Source organism: Neopelma chrysocephalum, unplaced genomic scaffold (genome assembly GCF_003984885.1).
Source record: "Neopelma chrysocephalum unplaced genomic scaffold, ASM398488v2 Primary Assembly neopelma1_197, whole genome shotgun sequence".
Taxonomy (NCBI): Eukaryota; Metazoa; Chordata; class Aves; order Passeriformes; family Pipridae; genus Neopelma; species Neopelma chrysocephalum.
This window is the reverse complement of record NW_020897859.1, coordinates 240,359-255,416: the sequence shown is the minus strand read 5'-3', so window position 1 is coordinate 255,416 and position 15,058 is coordinate 240,359. Positions and strand designations below refer to the sequence as shown.

The 15,058-nt window shown below is 62.6% G+C and overlaps 4 protein-coding genes across 4 annotated transcripts; 3 read left to right on the top strand and 1 right to left on the bottom strand.

Moving 5' to 3' along the window:
* Nucleotides 1–5: 5 nt before the first annotated feature.
* LIX1L (limb and CNS expressed 1 like) lies at nucleotides 6–4,031 on the top strand (the record flags this gene model as incomplete). The annotated part of the gene is made up of 4 exons (XM_027702838.1): nucleotides 6–344; nucleotides 999–1,094; nucleotides 2,127–2,204; nucleotides 2,289–4,031. Coding segments are annotated over 4 exons (756 nt in total), but the record flags the coding sequence as incomplete, so codon positions are not given.
* A 738-nt stretch (nucleotides 4,032–4,769) lies between these two features.
* Nucleotides 4,770–8,241, top strand: RBM8A (RNA binding motif protein 8A). The gene is made up of 6 exons (XM_027702821.1): nucleotides 4,770–4,902; nucleotides 5,678–5,737; nucleotides 5,861–5,938; nucleotides 6,577–6,713; nucleotides 7,491–7,627; nucleotides 7,848–8,241. Exons 1-6 carry the CDS (start codon nucleotides 4,836–4,838, stop codon nucleotides 7,891–7,893), a joined length of 525 nt encoding a protein of 174 aa, XP_027558622.1. The 5' UTR covers nucleotides 4,770–4,835; the 3' UTR covers nucleotides 7,894–8,241.
* Nucleotides 8,242–8,538: 297 nt separating this feature from the next.
* Nucleotides 8,539–11,562, bottom strand: ANKRD34A (ankyrin repeat domain 34A). The gene is made up of 2 exons (XM_027702820.1): nucleotides 11,245–11,562; nucleotides 8,539–10,171 (listed from the first exon to the last, which is right to left on the bottom strand). The coding sequence occupies exon 2, from the start codon at nucleotides 10,121–10,123 to the stop codon at nucleotides 8,861–8,863; it is 1,263 nt and encodes a 420-aa protein (XP_027558621.1). The 5' UTR covers nucleotides 10,124–10,171; nucleotides 11,245–11,562; the 3' UTR covers nucleotides 8,539–8,860.
* A 431-nt stretch (nucleotides 11,563–11,993) lies between these two features.
* Nucleotides 11,994–14,548, top strand: POLR3GL (RNA polymerase III subunit G like). Its single transcript, XM_027702819.1, is given in 9 exon segments — nucleotides 11,994–12,064; nucleotides 12,440–12,577; nucleotides 13,115–13,144; nucleotides 13,146–13,245; nucleotides 13,506–13,574; nucleotides 13,676–13,732; nucleotides 13,853–13,920; nucleotides 14,040–14,153; nucleotides 14,240–14,548. Coding segments are annotated over 8 exon segments (645 nt in total). The 5' UTR covers nucleotides 11,994–12,064; nucleotides 12,440–12,457; the 3' UTR covers nucleotides 14,327–14,548.
* Nucleotides 14,549–15,058: the final 510 nt, after the last annotated feature.

Sequence of the window (15,058 nt, the reverse complement as noted above, 5' to 3'; positions counted from 1 at the left end):
CTCCACAGCCTTTTCCAAGCCCTCTCCTGCCATCTCTCCCCTCAATTCCTTGGGAGGAGAAGGGACTTCCCCGGGAACGGGCGGTTTCGAACCCCTCCTGCCGCCTCCTGATTCCGCCCCCACCCTCCCTACCGCCGTTCCCAGTGGCTCTGGGGGGGGTTTTGGGATCCTGGGAATGCCGTGACGGTGTCCTCGTGTCCCAGTTCTGTCCCACCAAGGCCGAGGCGCGGCGCAGCGCGGCCAAGATCGCGCTGATGAACTCCGTGTTCAACGAGCACCCGTCGCGCCGCATCACCGACGACTTCATCGAGAAGAGCGTCTCCGAGGCCCTGGCGTCCTTCAATGTAAGGATGGGCACGGAAAAACCCCGGGAAAAGAACCCCTAAACCCTGAGATTAGAGGCAGGTTTTGTGGAGTTGTCATATTTAAACTGAGAGAGGAGTATTCCGAGTTTTAGGTGCGTTTGAATTCCCGTTCTCCTGCTCTGGAGAGCGCAAGCGCTGACGCTCCAGGGTGGGATGAGGAGGCTGAGGTGTGGAATCTCCCAGCCCTGGGTTGGCACATCCAGTGGTTTCCCTGAAACCAAAGGCTTTCCAGGGATTTCGGATTCTATCCCTGGGAGCTTTGCCCTCTCCCTTCCCTGCCCCGATTATTCCGGGGGGAATTCTTGCCGCGTAACCTGCGGCTGCTCTGTGGTCTCCGGGGTGTTGTGAGAGCTTTGGAATCACTGCAGGAAAAATCCTGTTCCCAGGGATGTTGTCCAGGGATTCCTTGTTCCAGGAGAGCCACATTTATCCCAGTGCTGTCCCATATTTATCCAGGGAGAGCTGAAGTGGCTGGTGCTGCCTGAGTGAGGCTGGACTGGCTGGATAAGGATGTGACAGCCTTGTGCTGGCACCAGGCTCTCCTGAATCCCACTGGGAATTCCTGGAGCAGGGATAGTGTAGCAGGAGCTGCACTGGCAGGAATGGCAGCTCCTGGCTGGAATGTCTCTGCAGGGCAACCGGGAGGAGGCGGATAATCCCAACACCGGGATCGGGGCGTTCCGCTTCATGCTGGAGTCCAACAAGGGAAAATCCATGCTGGAGTTCCAGGTACTGTTCCCAATTTTTCCAGGTATTGTTCCTAACCTATCCAGGTCCCATTCCTAATTTAATTAAGGGGTGGTTGGTTTGATCTTCCAGCTGCATTTTCAGTGTTTTTGGTGGAAAATGAATTTGGGGTTTCCCTCCGCTTGCATCCAAGGTACTTCCAGGTGCAGCCAAATCCTTGGAATGGGGTTTCCCTCCTTGCTGTTTGCCGGGCTCAGTGTCAGGGAAGTCCCACTCGGGTGTTTCCAGTTGGCACCTCCAAACATCATAAGTGTGGCACTAATTAATCCAGATAATTAGTGGGATTCATCCTCTCCCTGAAAACAGGGAAGCAAGAGCTCTCCCAAGGAAAGCTGGGAAGATCTTTCCCCTAAGGACATTTCCAGTGACTGGAAATGATTCTGAAGCCTGGAAGTGTGGGCACTCCACCGGAGCTGGATTTTCAGGACAGGAGAAAGCTGGCTCTGCTCTAGGGTTTGGATCCAGCTTTGGAACGTGGCTATGTTTGGGATTCTGTACTTTTCCCAAAGCCAACCCCTCTCCTGGCTCCTTTCCCTGGAATGGGAGGGGCTGAGGTGTTTCTGTTAAGGGTCCTGTTTACAGCTGGGATGGATATTCCCGGCTCCAACTGGCTTTGGGAAGCCTGACAGATGCCAGTTTTTAAGCAGAATCTGTGTGTCCTGGAGGGGGAAATGTCTGGAAAAGCTGGAATTGTCCCCGGTGCTGCCGGTGCTTCAGCTTGGAGAGGCTTATCCCAGACTCCCCAGGGCACCAGGAGCATTGGAGGATCCACCTCCATCGTAATCCAGATTAATCCGGGAATTTTGCCCCGATGTCCTGCTCCTGGTGGTGCCTTGAGCTTCCTCCACATCCCAGGAAGATGCCCCACCTCTGGAAGTGCCCCAGGCCGGGTTGGACGGGGCTGTTCCGTGTCCCTCCCGTGCTCCCGATGATCCATAAGGTCCCTCTCCCACCCCACCCCATCCCATGATTCCACGATCCCGCTCCCATCCCGCCTCCCTTTTCCCTCCCCAGGAGCTGATGACGGTTTTCCAGCTGCTGCACTGGAACGGGAGCCTGAAGGCCATGCGGGAGCGGCAGTGCTCGCGCCAGGTGAGTCCGGATCCTCTCCGGGAACGCCATCCCGCCGCTCCTTCCCGGCCCTGACCTTCCCCCCTCACATCCCATTCCCACCAGGAAGTCCTGGCTCACTATTCCCACCGCGCCCTGGACGATGACATCCGGAACCAGATGGCCCTGGACTGGGTGAACCGGGAGCAGAGCGTCCCGGGAGCTCTTTCCCGGGAGCTGGCGGCCACGGAGCGGGAGCTGGACGAGGCCCGGCTGGCCGGGAAGGAGCTGCGCTTCCATAAGGAGAAGAAGGACATCCTGCTGCTGGCGGCCGGCCAGCTGGGATCCAGCCACTCTGCCGGCTGCTGAGTTCCCGGGATCCGGCCCCGGGATCCCTCCTGGAGCTCCCGGCCCCCCCTTCCCGAATCCCGGCCCGTTTGCACATTGGAAAGAAATGTAGGGAAAAAGCCCCTGGGTGGATTTTAACCGCTTCCTCCCGGTTTTTAGAGGTGCTTCTCAGTCTCCTTGTTCCCTAGAGAATCTCTTATTCCCTCGAGAACTACTCGTTCCTTATGGATCTCCTTATTCCCTAGGGAATTCCTCGTTCCCTACAGGATTCTTTCTGTCCCTTGTTTTTGGGGTTAAAAACGCAGGTTTTGGCCTCTCTGCTTTACATCGGTACTGGAGCGGGCAGGATTCTGTGGGATCCAGCTTTTCCTCTGGAAAAGCCCTTTGGATCTGATGCTTGGCGCTCCCTCCCTCCTAGACCAGAAAGGGATCAATTAAAGCTCCTTGATGAGCTCCTTAATTAAATCCCAAAGGATCCCGACATGTGCTGTATCCAAAGGGATTGAAAACTGGGATTTGGGATTAAATCTGGGATCAGCCCGCAGCATCCCAGCCCTGAGCTCAGCAGGATCTGCAGTTCCCCCTGGAACTGTCCTGTCCATGGCCAAACATCAGCCTTGGCTTTTCCATGGAAGGTTGGAAAAGCCTTGGAAGAGTTTGGGAATGAGGGAGGGATCTGCACTAATCATTCCTTTCCCCTTGTATCCGTATCCATGTGGAACTTAGATGATATTTAGCTTTACAAAACCCTTTTATGGCATGGGATTGTTCAAACAGCTCCAGCTCACCCAAGGAAATGGCATTTTACCCCTGGAAATTCTCATCTCGCTCCCCTTTTCTCCAGCAGACCAAGAATACAAACGAAATTCCAAGCCAGAATTCCTTTTTCACGCCAGCTTGGAGCTTTTCCCACTTCTTATCCCCACAAACCCTTTGGGGTGCCATTATTCCCACCCTCTCACCCCCTTCCTCACTCTGCCTGAGTGCAGGATATTCCAGCAATAATCGTTGTTTTGGGATAAGATTGGAATAATTCCATGATCCATAGGTATCCTGCTTTTATATCCACATCCTGACGAGCCTGTTTTGGGGGTTCTATATTTTTTATACTTTCACAACACTATTAACGTTTGATGTCGCTGGAAATGGGATTAAAAAGGCCCAGGGTGGGTGGGGGAGTGTTCTTGAAATATTGGAAAAATCCAGACCTGGAACTTGGATTTAGGAATCATGTGGAGTTAATCCTGTGATTTATTCCCCTGATTCCCCACGAGAGGGAATTCCTGAAGCTCCTCGGAAGGTGCTAAAACGAACAAATCCAGGTTTTCTCAGTACAGAAAGAGGGTTGTGCTCCCTGTTGAGGCGATAGAATGACGTGGATCCGACGGGACAAATCCTGGTGTGGATTTTATACAATAAAACCAGCGATTTTTTTTTGGGATGACTTTGGTACTTTTGCTCATTCTCTGCGGCCGAGTGGTGCCCAACCTCCACTTTAAGCCAGAAATGTTGTTCTCTGAACGTTGCCATTTTTGGCTGTTTTTCCTCTTAAACCTGTAATTAGATTGGCATCATAAAATAAGGGTGAGTGAAGGAAGCAAAGACAATTGAAAAGAGCCGGAGGAAGTCAAACAAATGAATCATGAGCTTCAAAAGGCACAATTCAGTAGGATTTGCTTTGCCGAGGATTAAATTCAATTTAAAAAAAATTGTTTTAGTGGAGAATAACACCAAGTTATCTTTTAATTAGTGATAGACGTGGTGGGTAAAGACAATCAGAGGAGGGTCAGAGGTTGAAATTAGTCCAAGGATGACTCCGCGAGACTGAAGGAAAATGACCCTCAGTGTGACGAAACCTGACACAAAAGAGACACTAAATGGCACTTACGGTCCACAAAAGAGCAGCCGGGTGAAATTTTAGTGTAGGCTTGTGTCGTAATGAGGAGAATGGTTTTTGGGGAGGCAACTTGGAGCATTGTGACAGATAAACACCCGAAGAAACCGTATTTTGGGGACCATGGCTAGCGAGTGATTCCCCACGCTCCCGTCACGAGGAATTAAAGGAATGTTTCATCCAAAGGACACTTTGGGTGTGATTTTTTTGTTTCAGACACTTCCACCACAGACCCCCCCAACATGGCGGCGTTTCCTGTCCTCTCCCCCCAGATGACCTTCCCAACATGGCGGCACTTCAGGCCCCTTTCCTCTCAGGTGACCTTCCCAACATGGCGACGCTTCCCGGCGCCCCCCTCGCCCTTCCCAAGATGGCGCCGCCCCATTTCCGCCTCCCGCCCTCCCGCCCATGGCGGCGCATCCGGAGCCAACATGGCGGACGTGCTGGATCTCCATGAGGCGGGCGGGGAGGATTTCGCTATGGACGAGGACGGGGATGGTGAGCGCGGGGCTGGGGCTGCTCCTCCGGGTCCGGAGACGGCCCGGCGACCGGTCTGGCCGAGCTCCGGCCCGAGGGAGCCGCTCCCGCCGCGCCCCCAAATCCCGGGTCGGCTCCCCCAGCTCCGCCGGCCTGAGGGACGGACCGGGCCCGGAGGGGTCATTCCCGACCTGGGGGGTCATTCCCGACCTGGGAGGGGGGATCCTGCAGGCCCGGGGGGGTCCTGTCTCTCCCAGGGGGGTCCTGTTGTTCCCAGGGGGGTTCTGCCCATCCCAGGGGGGATCCTGTAGTTCCCAGGGGGGGTTCTGTAGGTCCTAGGGGGGATCCTGTAGTTCCCAGGGGGGGTCATGTAGCTCCCAAGGGGATCCTGTAGTTCCCAGGGGGGATCCTGTCGCTCCCAGGGGGGTCCTGCCCATCCCAGGGGGTCATTCCCAGCACGGTGGGAGATCCTGCCTTTCCTTGGGATAGGTCGTGCTTGTCCCATTGGGATCACGGGGTCGTTCCTGTCCCACCAGGGTCATTCCCAGCTCTGGGGGAAGGGGGTCCTGTCCGGCCCGGTGGGATCGTTCCCATCATGGGGAGACGGTCCTGTCTTTCCTGGGGGTGGTCCCTGCCTGTTGCCTGTACCAGGGGGGTTCTTCCCAGCCCAGAGGAGTCATTCCCAGCCCAAGGGGGTCATTCCCAGCCACGACTGGGGGGTCCCTGCCCAACTGGGGGGCTCCTGCTCCCCCTGACTCCACAAAGTCCCCCCCAATTCCCGCCTCCTCCCCCCCAGAGAGCATCCACAAGCTGAAGGAAAAGGCCAAGAAGCGGAAGGGCCGCGGCTTCGGTTCAGGTGAGGCCCCAAAAACCCTTCCCTGGCACCCTGGGGTGGGGTGTGGGTGACACCCCACCCTACCCCGTGCCACGGTGGGGTGTTGAGGGGCCCCATTATCCCATTATATTCCCCTTTTTCCAGAGGAAGGATCCCGGGCCCGGGTGCGGGAGGATTATGACAGCGTGGAGCAGGACGGGGATGAACCCGGACCACAGAGATGTGAGGGGGGACACTGGGGACACGGGGGGGACATGGGAGGGACATGGAGGATGGGGGGAACACAGGGGGGACATGGGGGACACAGTGAGTCTGGAGCTCCAGGTCAGGGCTCAGCCCTGCTGTGGGATAATCCTTTTTCCAACTGCCTCCTTCATTCTCAGGATTTATTTTGGGGCAAACCTCAAATCTCAAAATCAGGGGCTCCGTATCCCCTTCCCAAGGGTGGGAATGGGGGAAATTTGGGGGGAACATCCCTTTTTGGGGACCCCACGGCCTCCGAGTGTCACTGGGGACACCTTCCCTGTGGGAGGGAGGGGGAATGGGGGGTTGGGGGGTCCTGGGCTCTGGGTTGGGATGATCCTTTCCCCCCTTCCCAGGATTTGTGGACTCTGGGGCTCCATCTCCCCTTGTCAGCTGTGGAATTTGGGGGACACACCTTTTCTTAGGGACACTTCTCCATGGGAAGGAGGAGGAATGGGGGAGGTTCCTGAGCTCCAGGCCCCACCACAATTCCTGGGATTGATTTTGGCTCAACCTCCAGATCTTGGCCTTGGGGGCTCTGTGTCTCCTCACCGAGGGTGGGATTCCTGGGGGGATCCCTCTTTCCCAGCCCCGTGATTCCCCTTTTTCCCCCCCAGCCGTGGAGGGCTGGATCCTGTTCGTGACGGGGGTGCACGAGGAGGCCACAGAGGAGGACGTGCACGATCGCTTTGCTGAATTTGGGGAGATCAAGAACATCCACCTGAACCTGGACCGGCGCACGGGATACCTCAAGGTGCCCTGGGGGGCTCAGGATTAGGACTGGGGGGATTGGGAGGGACCCCCCAACTCCATTTTGGCTTGTGGGTGGGTTGAATTAATCCGGTGGAGTCCGGGCTCGGAGGTCCTGTGGGATCACCCCAAAAGTGAGCTGATTTTTGGGGTCACGGGGTCCCTGCATCCCAAACCTGAGCCAGGGGTTCCTGCCATGCCTGGGCTCATTCCCGGTGCCATTTGCATTCCAGATCCCAATCCCTTGGTGTTTGGGGGTCCCTGTACCCCAAACCTGAGCCAGGGGTTCCCAGGCTCATTCCCAATGCCAGTCCCAGTGCCATTCCCAATCCCAAGCTGTCAGGGGGTCCCTGCACCCCAAACCTGAGCTGGGGCTTCCCACCATGCCTGGGCTGATTCCCAGTGCCATTCCCATTCCAGATCCCAATCCCAGGGTGTCGGGGGGGTCTCTGAGCCAGGGGTTCCCACTGTGCCCAAGCTCCTTCCCATTCCCAGTCCCAGGGTGTTGGGGGTTCCCTGCACCCCAAACCTGAGCTGGGGCTTCCCACCATGCCTGGGCTGATTCCCAGTGCCATTCCCATTCCAGATCCCAATCCCGGGATGTTGGGGGATCCCTGCCTCCCAAACCTGAGCCAGGGGTTCCTGCCGTGCCCGGGTCATTCCCATTCCCAATCCCAGGGTGTTGGGGGGTCCGTGCCCCCCAAACCTGAGCTGGGGGTTCCCACCATGCCCGGGCTCATTCCCAGTGCCATTCCCAACGCTATTCCCGATCCCTCCCCAGGGCTACACGCTGGTGGAGTACGAGACGTACAAGGAGGCGCAGGCGGCCATGGAGGGGCTGAACGGGCAGGAGCTCATGGGGCAGCCGGTCAGCGTCGACTGGTGCTTCGTCAGGGGCCCCCCCAAGGGCAAGCGGAGGTGAGGGACGGGAATTCCGGAAGCTGGGAGTGGGAGAGACCTCCGGGAGCATCGGAACCCCCCCCGGTGTGCGGAACGGGGGCCATTCTGTGTGCCATCATGGGGAGGGACTGGGGTTAAAATAGGGATAAATGTGCCAAAATGCTTTGTCTCCACTTTCCCTCATCCTCTTTTCCTCTTTGCCTTTTCCCTTCCCTCCCATCTATTCCCTGTTTTCCAGGGGTGGGCGCCGGAGGAGCCGCAGTCCGGACCGGCGCCGCCGGTGATGGATCCAGGCTTCATCCTGTCCGTGTTCCGAGTCCAAACTGGGCGAAACTGGGAAAACTGGGGGGGGTTTGGACACAGGTCTGAGGAGCCAAACCGGCTCCATCCCTTGGGAAATCGGGGTTTTGCGGAATTTTATTGTTTTCAAAGGACAAACACGAGGGGAGCAGCAGCCCCTGAGGGTTGGGGGTGTTTCCCTCGGGTTTGGGGGGATCCCTCCCAGCCTCCCATCCCAGCACATCCCAGGAGTTTTTTCCCTACCCCAAGCAAACGTTCCCTTATTTCCCGTGGGATTTATCCCACCGGGAAACCCTTATATTCTGTTAAATAATAGTTTTTGTGTAAATTTGGCTTCTTGTTCTTTGTCCTTCATTAGACCCCCCCCAGCCCCTCTCCTGCCCCTTTTCCTAAAATCCCTCCCTGTCCCAGCTGCTGGATCCCTGGGGATCCCTCCCAGCCTGGCAGGAGAACGACTTGGGCCTTGGAAAAGCCTTTTTTTCCCTTAAAACTTGGCATTGGGAAGCGACAGCTTTGGGGGGCAACCCAGGGGACTTCCCATGTCCAGCTGTGCCCCCCTCCAGATGTGCCAGTCCCCAAACCCCCCAGATGTGCCCCCAGATGTGCCCCCCTTCCACACTCGGAGCCGCTGAGCTGCACGGGGGCCTTTATTGAAGGACACCACCCCCCCCAAAAACGGGGACCCCCCTGGGAAGGGGGCCAGGGGAGGGGTGAGGAGCTGTGCAGACCCCCAGCCGTGGGTTTAAGGGGAAAAGCTGCCGGGAGGATGAGGAGGGAGCAGGAGGAAGATGCAGGGAAAAGCCCCCGACTCCCGAGGGAATCGGGGGGGGAGGGGGACGTGCCGAGTTTGTGCCGACAGCGATGGAGGGGCCACGAGCCCTGGGTGGGTTCAGAGCAAAGGGGGCCCGGGGGGGGGTCCCAGAGGATGCTGAGGGGGATCCCCGGGGGTCTCTAAGAGCCGGGCTCGGGGCCCAGGGCGCTGCGGAAGGCGACGAGCTCCGGCTGCATGGAATGGCGGCGGCGCAGCAGCGCCCGGGGGGGCCCGGGGGGCAGCGGGGGCAGCAGCCCGGCCCTGGGGGGCTCCAGGGACAAAGTTCCGGAGCCGCGGCGCTCCAACAGCCCGCCCGGGCGCCGGAGTGGCCCGGGGGGAGCCACCTCGGGGTCAAGGGGGTCCCGGCCCAGGGGTTTGCCCCGTGGAGGGTCGGGGGGCCGACGTGCCGTGGGGGGCACGGGGGGCACCCGCTCGGCCCAGGCGGGCCCCGGCAGCCCCGAGGCCTCGCGCCCCTCCATGCTGTGCCGGCGCGGGCGCAGCCCCGGCCCTTCCAGCCCCCCCAGGGGGGCCCATGTCCCTTCCAGGGCTCCTCGAGGCCCCTCTGGGGAAGCCCATGACCCTTCCGAAGGGGTCCCCTCCAAGGACCCCCACGTCCCTTCCAGGCTTCCCCGTGTTGTCCCCTCCAGCCCCGGCACCGCCAGCCCCCAGGGCTCCGAATTGAGCCTCTTCAGCTGCCTCTTGGGCCCGGCCCGCGACGGTTCCGGAGCGGCGGCCGGAGCCGCCGGCGGGAAGCGGAACACATCCCGCTCCTCATCCCTCCCGCCCGCGCCCGGCGACGCCGCCGACGCCGCCCGCACCTCCACCTGGGAGGGGGAGGCGCAGAGCGCGGGCGACGGCGGCGAGTTCAGGTACTGGCGGGTGGTCTTGGTGCCGCGGGGCGACGTGGCCGAGGTGATGATGATGACGTCGCGGCCGCGCTCCCGGCACGCGTCCAGCAGCACCTGCAGCGTCTCCCGGTCCCCGCGCTCCAGCGCGTAAACCAGCGCCGAGCCGCCGGCGTAGTCCCGGGCGCTGGGGTCGGCGCCGTGGGCCAGCAGGACGGCGGCCACGGCCGGGCCGGCGCGCTCGGCGCAGGCGTGCATCAGCGCCGTCTTCCCGGCCTTGTCGGGGATGTTGGGATCGGCGCCGTTTTCCAGAAGGTACCGCACCATGCGCGGCTGCTCCGGCGGGTCGGCGTAGCCGGCGCGGCACGCGGCCATCAGCGGCGTCGTGCCCGCGGCGTTGCCCTCGTTGATGTAGGCTCCCCCTTCCAGCAGCAGCCGGGTCAGGCGGAATTTCCCTTGGGATACCGCGCGCAGCAGCGCCGAGCCCTCGGCCGGGATCATGGCGAGCCCCGACGCCAGCGCGGCGGCGCCGGGGGGGCGGCGCACGGGGCTGGGCATGGCCGGGCTCACCGGCCGGGGCGCGGGGACGGGGGTGGCACCCGCTCACTGCAAGGGGAGATGGTGCGGGGTGAGACCCCCCCCGAGCATCCCGGGATGAGCACAAGGTGAGACCCCCACCCCTGAACCCCTCAGGGTGGGCACAAAGTGAGACTCGGAGCCCCCTGGGAAGAGCACGGGGTGAGACCCCCCCCACCCTGAATCCCCCGTGATAAGCATGGGGTGAGACCCCCTCCAAATCCCCCAGAATGAGCACAAGGTGAGACCCCTCCTGAACCCCTCAGGGTGGGCAAAAGGTGAGACATTGGAGCCCCTTGGGATGGGCACAAGGTGAGACCCCAGAGCCCTCTGGGATGGGCACAAGGTGAGACCCTGGAGGCCCCTGGAATGGGTACATGATGAGACCTTAGAGCCCCCTGGGATGGGCAAAAGTTCAGATCCCAGAGTCCCCTGGGATGGGCACAAGGTGAGACCTCAGAGCCCCCTGTGATGGGCACAAGGTGAGACCCCGGAGCCCCCTGGGATGGGCACAAGGTGAGACCCCGGAGCCCCCTGGGATGGGCACAAGGTGAGAACCTGGAGGCCCCTGGAATGGGCACATGGTGAGACCTCAGAGCCCCCCGCTCCCTGCCTCAGTTTCCCCAGCAAGGGAAGGTTCCCGCAGTGCTGAGCCCCCCCTGGCTTGTGTCCCCCTCCCACATCCCCCCTGCCTGTACCCCCAGCCCTTGCCTGCACCCCCAAACCCCCCCTGCCACCAGCTCCTCTCACTCCCCATATCCCTTCCTTCACCCCTCTTCGTTCTCCTCATCCTCCTGCCTGTGCCCCCCCTGCATCCCCTGCTCCTACCCCCATCCTGCCCCTACCCCCATCCTGCTGGTACCCCCGTCCCTGCCTGTCCCCCCATCCATGCCGGTACCCCGATCCCTGCCCTCGCGGTTCCCATGGCGACGGCGGCTCATCCCGCTCCTCCGCTCCGTCCAGCCGGGAAAATGGGGGAGAATCCACCGCCCTCCCAGTCCCCTCAGCCAGACACCCCCGAGCCCGGGCCTGGGGCCTGCCCCGTGCCCCCCACAGCGGAGACCCCCCATCCAGCCCTTCTCCCCCCTCCATCCCCCCGTTACCGTGGCAACCGGAGCGTGGGGTCCCTCCGCTCCGGGTCCCGGTCCCCGCAGCCCTGGGGATGGGAGTGTCGGGGACAGCGGCCCGTGGCCGCCATCCCGGCCCGCCGCCGGTGCGGGGGGGGGGCCGGGAGGTGATGTAGAGGGTCCCCCCCCCTCCCGCAGCGCTATTTTTGGCAGCTGCCGGCGCGGGGGGGGAAGGCTGGAGCGGGATGAATCACCCACGACGCAGTCAGCGCCCGGCGCCCGGCCCTGCGTGGGGGCGAGGAGGGCCTCGGGGGGCTGTGGGGCACAAGAGGCTGGCGGGGGTCTCGTGGGGCTGGGGGCCGTGGGGTAGCGGGGCTGGGGGCCATGAAGCACCGGAGATTCGGGGAGTTGTGGGGCAGCGGGGCTGGGGGCACAGCACAGTGGGGCTGGGGGTCACATCACAGTGGCACTGGGGCCGTAGGGCAGCGGGACTGGGGGTCCCAAAACAGTGGGGCTGGGGGGGCAGAGCACAGTGGAACCGGGGCCGTGAGGGGCTGGGGGGACCAGCGAGGCCCCACTACCGGGGGGGGGCTGAGCTGTCCCAGGGCAGAGGGGCTGGGGGGGATCCGGGGGTGGGGGCCCAGGGGCCTCTTCGCCCCCTTTTTCCCCCTCCCCGTCCCTCCATCGGTCCCGTCCGGCCGCCCCCTCCCCATTCATCCACCGGCACCGCCCCTCGCCCCGCCCCTCGCCCTCACCCGCCAATCAGCGCGGGGCTCGCCGCCAAGCCCCGCCCCTTCCGCGCGGGGCGGAGCCGCGGAAGCCCCGGACACACGTGGAGCGACTGCGCGTGCGCGGGGTGAGAGCGGGACCGGGACCGGGACCGGGGATGGGAATGGGAATAGGGATAGGGGGTGGGGGACACCGGGACTGGGATCAGGAATAGGAATAGAGAGTGAGGAGACACTGGGACTGGGACCGGGAATAGGGATAGGGGGACACCGGGACCGAGGGAGCACCGGGAGGGACCGGGAATGGGGATACGGAGAACGGGGGAGACCAGGACCGGGAGGGACCACGAAGGGGGAGAATCGGGACCAGGGCGGGCACCGGGACCGGAGGAGTGACCGTGACAGGACCGAGGGGTGAAGCGGGCTGGGGAGCGGGACCTGGGGGGACACCGGGAGCGGAGGCCGGGCCGGGGGTGTCACTGTGCCCCCCTGTCCCCCCCCAGCGCCCCCCCGGGCCCAGGATGGCGGGCCGGGGTCGGGGTCGGGGCCGGGGGCAGATGACGTTCAACGTGGAGGCCGTGGGGATCGGGAAGGGGGACGCGCTGCCCCCGCCCACGCTGCAGCCCTCGCCGCTCTTCCCGGTGAGTCTGAGCACTGACACACTCATCACACCTTCCCCTCCCTCCCCCCCCCCTTTAATCCAGGCCCTGGAGCACCAGAGGGGTCCATGGAGGGGCTGAGCACTGGCACACTCATCACACCCATGCCCCCCTCTTCCCAATCCAGGCCCTGGAGCACCAGGGGGAATTTATGGAGGGGGGGGGCTGAACACTGACACACTCATCACACTTGTGCACCCCCCCCCGGCCCTGGAGCACTGGGAGGGGCCTGAGCACTGACACACTCATCACACCTTCCCCTCCCTCCTTCCCCCTTTAATCCAGGCCCTGGAGCACCAGAGGGGTCCATGGGGGGGCTGAGCACTGGCACACTCATCACACCCGTTCCCCCTCTCCTTCCCCAACCCAGGCCCTGGAGAACTGGGGGGATTTATGGGGAGGCTGAGCACTGACACACTCATCACACACATGCCCCCCCCCCAGGCCCTGGAGCACCAGGGGGGATTTTTGAGGGGGCTGAGCACTGACACACTCATCACACCCCTGTGCCCCCCCCAGCCCCTGGAGCACCGCGCCGCGCCCCTGCCGGGGGGGGGAGGAGGGTGAGTACATGCTGGCGCTGAAGCAGGAGCTGCGCAGGGCCATGAGGGGCCTCCCCTACTTCGTCAAACCGGGGGCTCCCCGCAGAGGTACCGGGAATGGGGGGGTGTGTGGGGTGTGGATCCTGAGCCTCCTGTACCCCTCCCGTGAGGAGGAGGAGGGGCAGGAATTGGGGGACAGAGAGGGGGCCTGTCCCATTGTCATCCCCCCCCCCCAGCCCTATCACAACCCACCCCATTGGGCCCCCCCACCCCATCTGTGCCGTCCCGGGGGGGTTCCCACGGGGGTCCCCAGGGCTGGGTGTCCCGTCCCCCCACCCAGAGTGACCCCCTCTGTTGCCCCCCCCCAGACATCGAGCGCTACTCGGACAAGTACCAGCTCTCCAGCCCCGTGGACAGTGCCATCGACTGGAACCCAGGTGGGGGGACACGGAGGGGACCCGAGGAGGGGGTCACGGGGACATGGGGGGGCTCGGGGGGTGGGCTGACCCCCCCCCCCCACCCCAACTTTACCCCCCAGACTGGAGGCGGCTCCCGCGGGAGCTGAAGATCCGGGTGCGGCGGCTGCGGAAAGGCAGTGAGTGACCCCCCTCTCCTTTGCCCATGTGCCCCCTGTGCCACCCCCTGTGCCCCCCCAGGGGGTGACAGTCCTCTGTGCCCTCCCCCGGGGGGGTGACAGTCCCCTGTGCCCCCCCAGGGACCACCCCCCTCGTCCCCAAGCAGCGCGTCACGCCTGACAAGGAGGAGACCATTAAGAAGCTGGAGGTAGAGAGGTGGGGTGGGAGACGGGATGGGACACCCCCCTGGCTGGATTTTGGGGGGTGGGGGGTGGGGGGTGGGGGTGTGTGTCCCCCCCACCATGAACACCCCTCTGGCCCCCTCAGAGCCTGGAGAAGAAGGAGGAGGAGGTGACGTCGGAGGAGGAAGAGGAGAAGGAGGAGGAAGAAGAGGGCAAGGAGGAGGAGGAGGAAGAGTACGATGAGGAGGAGCACGAAGAGGTGAGTGGGAGGGGGGGAGTGAGGGGGGCACCCCGGGGGTGTTGGTGGGGTGGGGAGACCCCCAAGTGCCACCGTGTCCCCTCCAGGAGACCGACTACGTCCTGTCCTACTTTGACAACGGGGAGAGCTTCGGGCCCGACAGCGACGACAACGGGGACGAGGCCGTGTACTGACCCCGGGGACCCCCCGAGAGCGGGGACCCCCCCAGCCCCTGGGACACCGGGGACCCCTGTCACCCCTCCTTGGGACATTGGGGTCCCCTGACACCCCCACTTTGGGATACAGGGGGTCCCCTGTCACCAGCCCCCAAGGCCACCGGGGTCTCCTTTCACCCCCCTGCATTGGGACATTGGGGTCTCCTGTCACCCCCCCCTTGAACATTGGGGTCCCCTGACACCCCCACTTTGGGGTACAGGGGGTCCCCTGTCACCAGCCCCCAAGGCCGCTGGGGTCTCCTTTCACCCCCCCCGCATTGGGACATTGGGGTCTCCTGTCACCCCCCTTTCAAATCTGGGGTCCTCTGTCACCTCCCCAGGACACCAGTGCCCCCCATCACCCCCGCTGGGACATTGGGGTCCCCTGTCACCCTCCCTTGGGACATTGGGGTCCCCTGTCACCCCCCTTGGGGACACCCTGTCACTCCCCCCTCCCACCACCAGGTGGCACCGGTGTTCCGGGGGAGGGGGGAGGGAGGGGCGAGACCCCCCAAATTTGGGACATTTCCCCCCTCCCAGGGACTCCCCCATTTCCCCCAACCCCTTTTACAGCAGCTTTTTTTAAAACTTTTGTGCTGTTTTTTTTTAAAAACAATTTTTGGGTGGATTAAAGCGGATTTTGGCATTTCCAGCTCAGCTCCGTGGGTTTGGGGTTTATTATTTTTTTGGGGGGGGGGGGAGTTGGTGGGG

Coding starts and splice junctions, on each gene's coding strand:
- RBM8A (XM_027702821.1), top strand. CDS start 4,836: ATGGCGGACGTGCTGGATCTCCATGAGGCGGGCGGGGAGGATTTCGCT. Junction 4,903..5,677: donor TATGGACGAGGACGGGGATG/GTGAGCGCGGGG, acceptor CCTCCCCCCCAG/AGAGCATCCACAAGCTGAAG. Junction 5,738..5,860: donor GGGCCGCGGCTTCGGTTCAG/GTGAGGCCCCAA, acceptor CCCTTTTTCCAG/AGGAAGGATCCCGGGCCCGG.
- ANKRD34A (XM_027702820.1), bottom strand. CDS start 10,123: ATGCCCAGCCCCGTGCGCCGCCCCCCCGGCGCCGCCGCGCTGGCGTCG.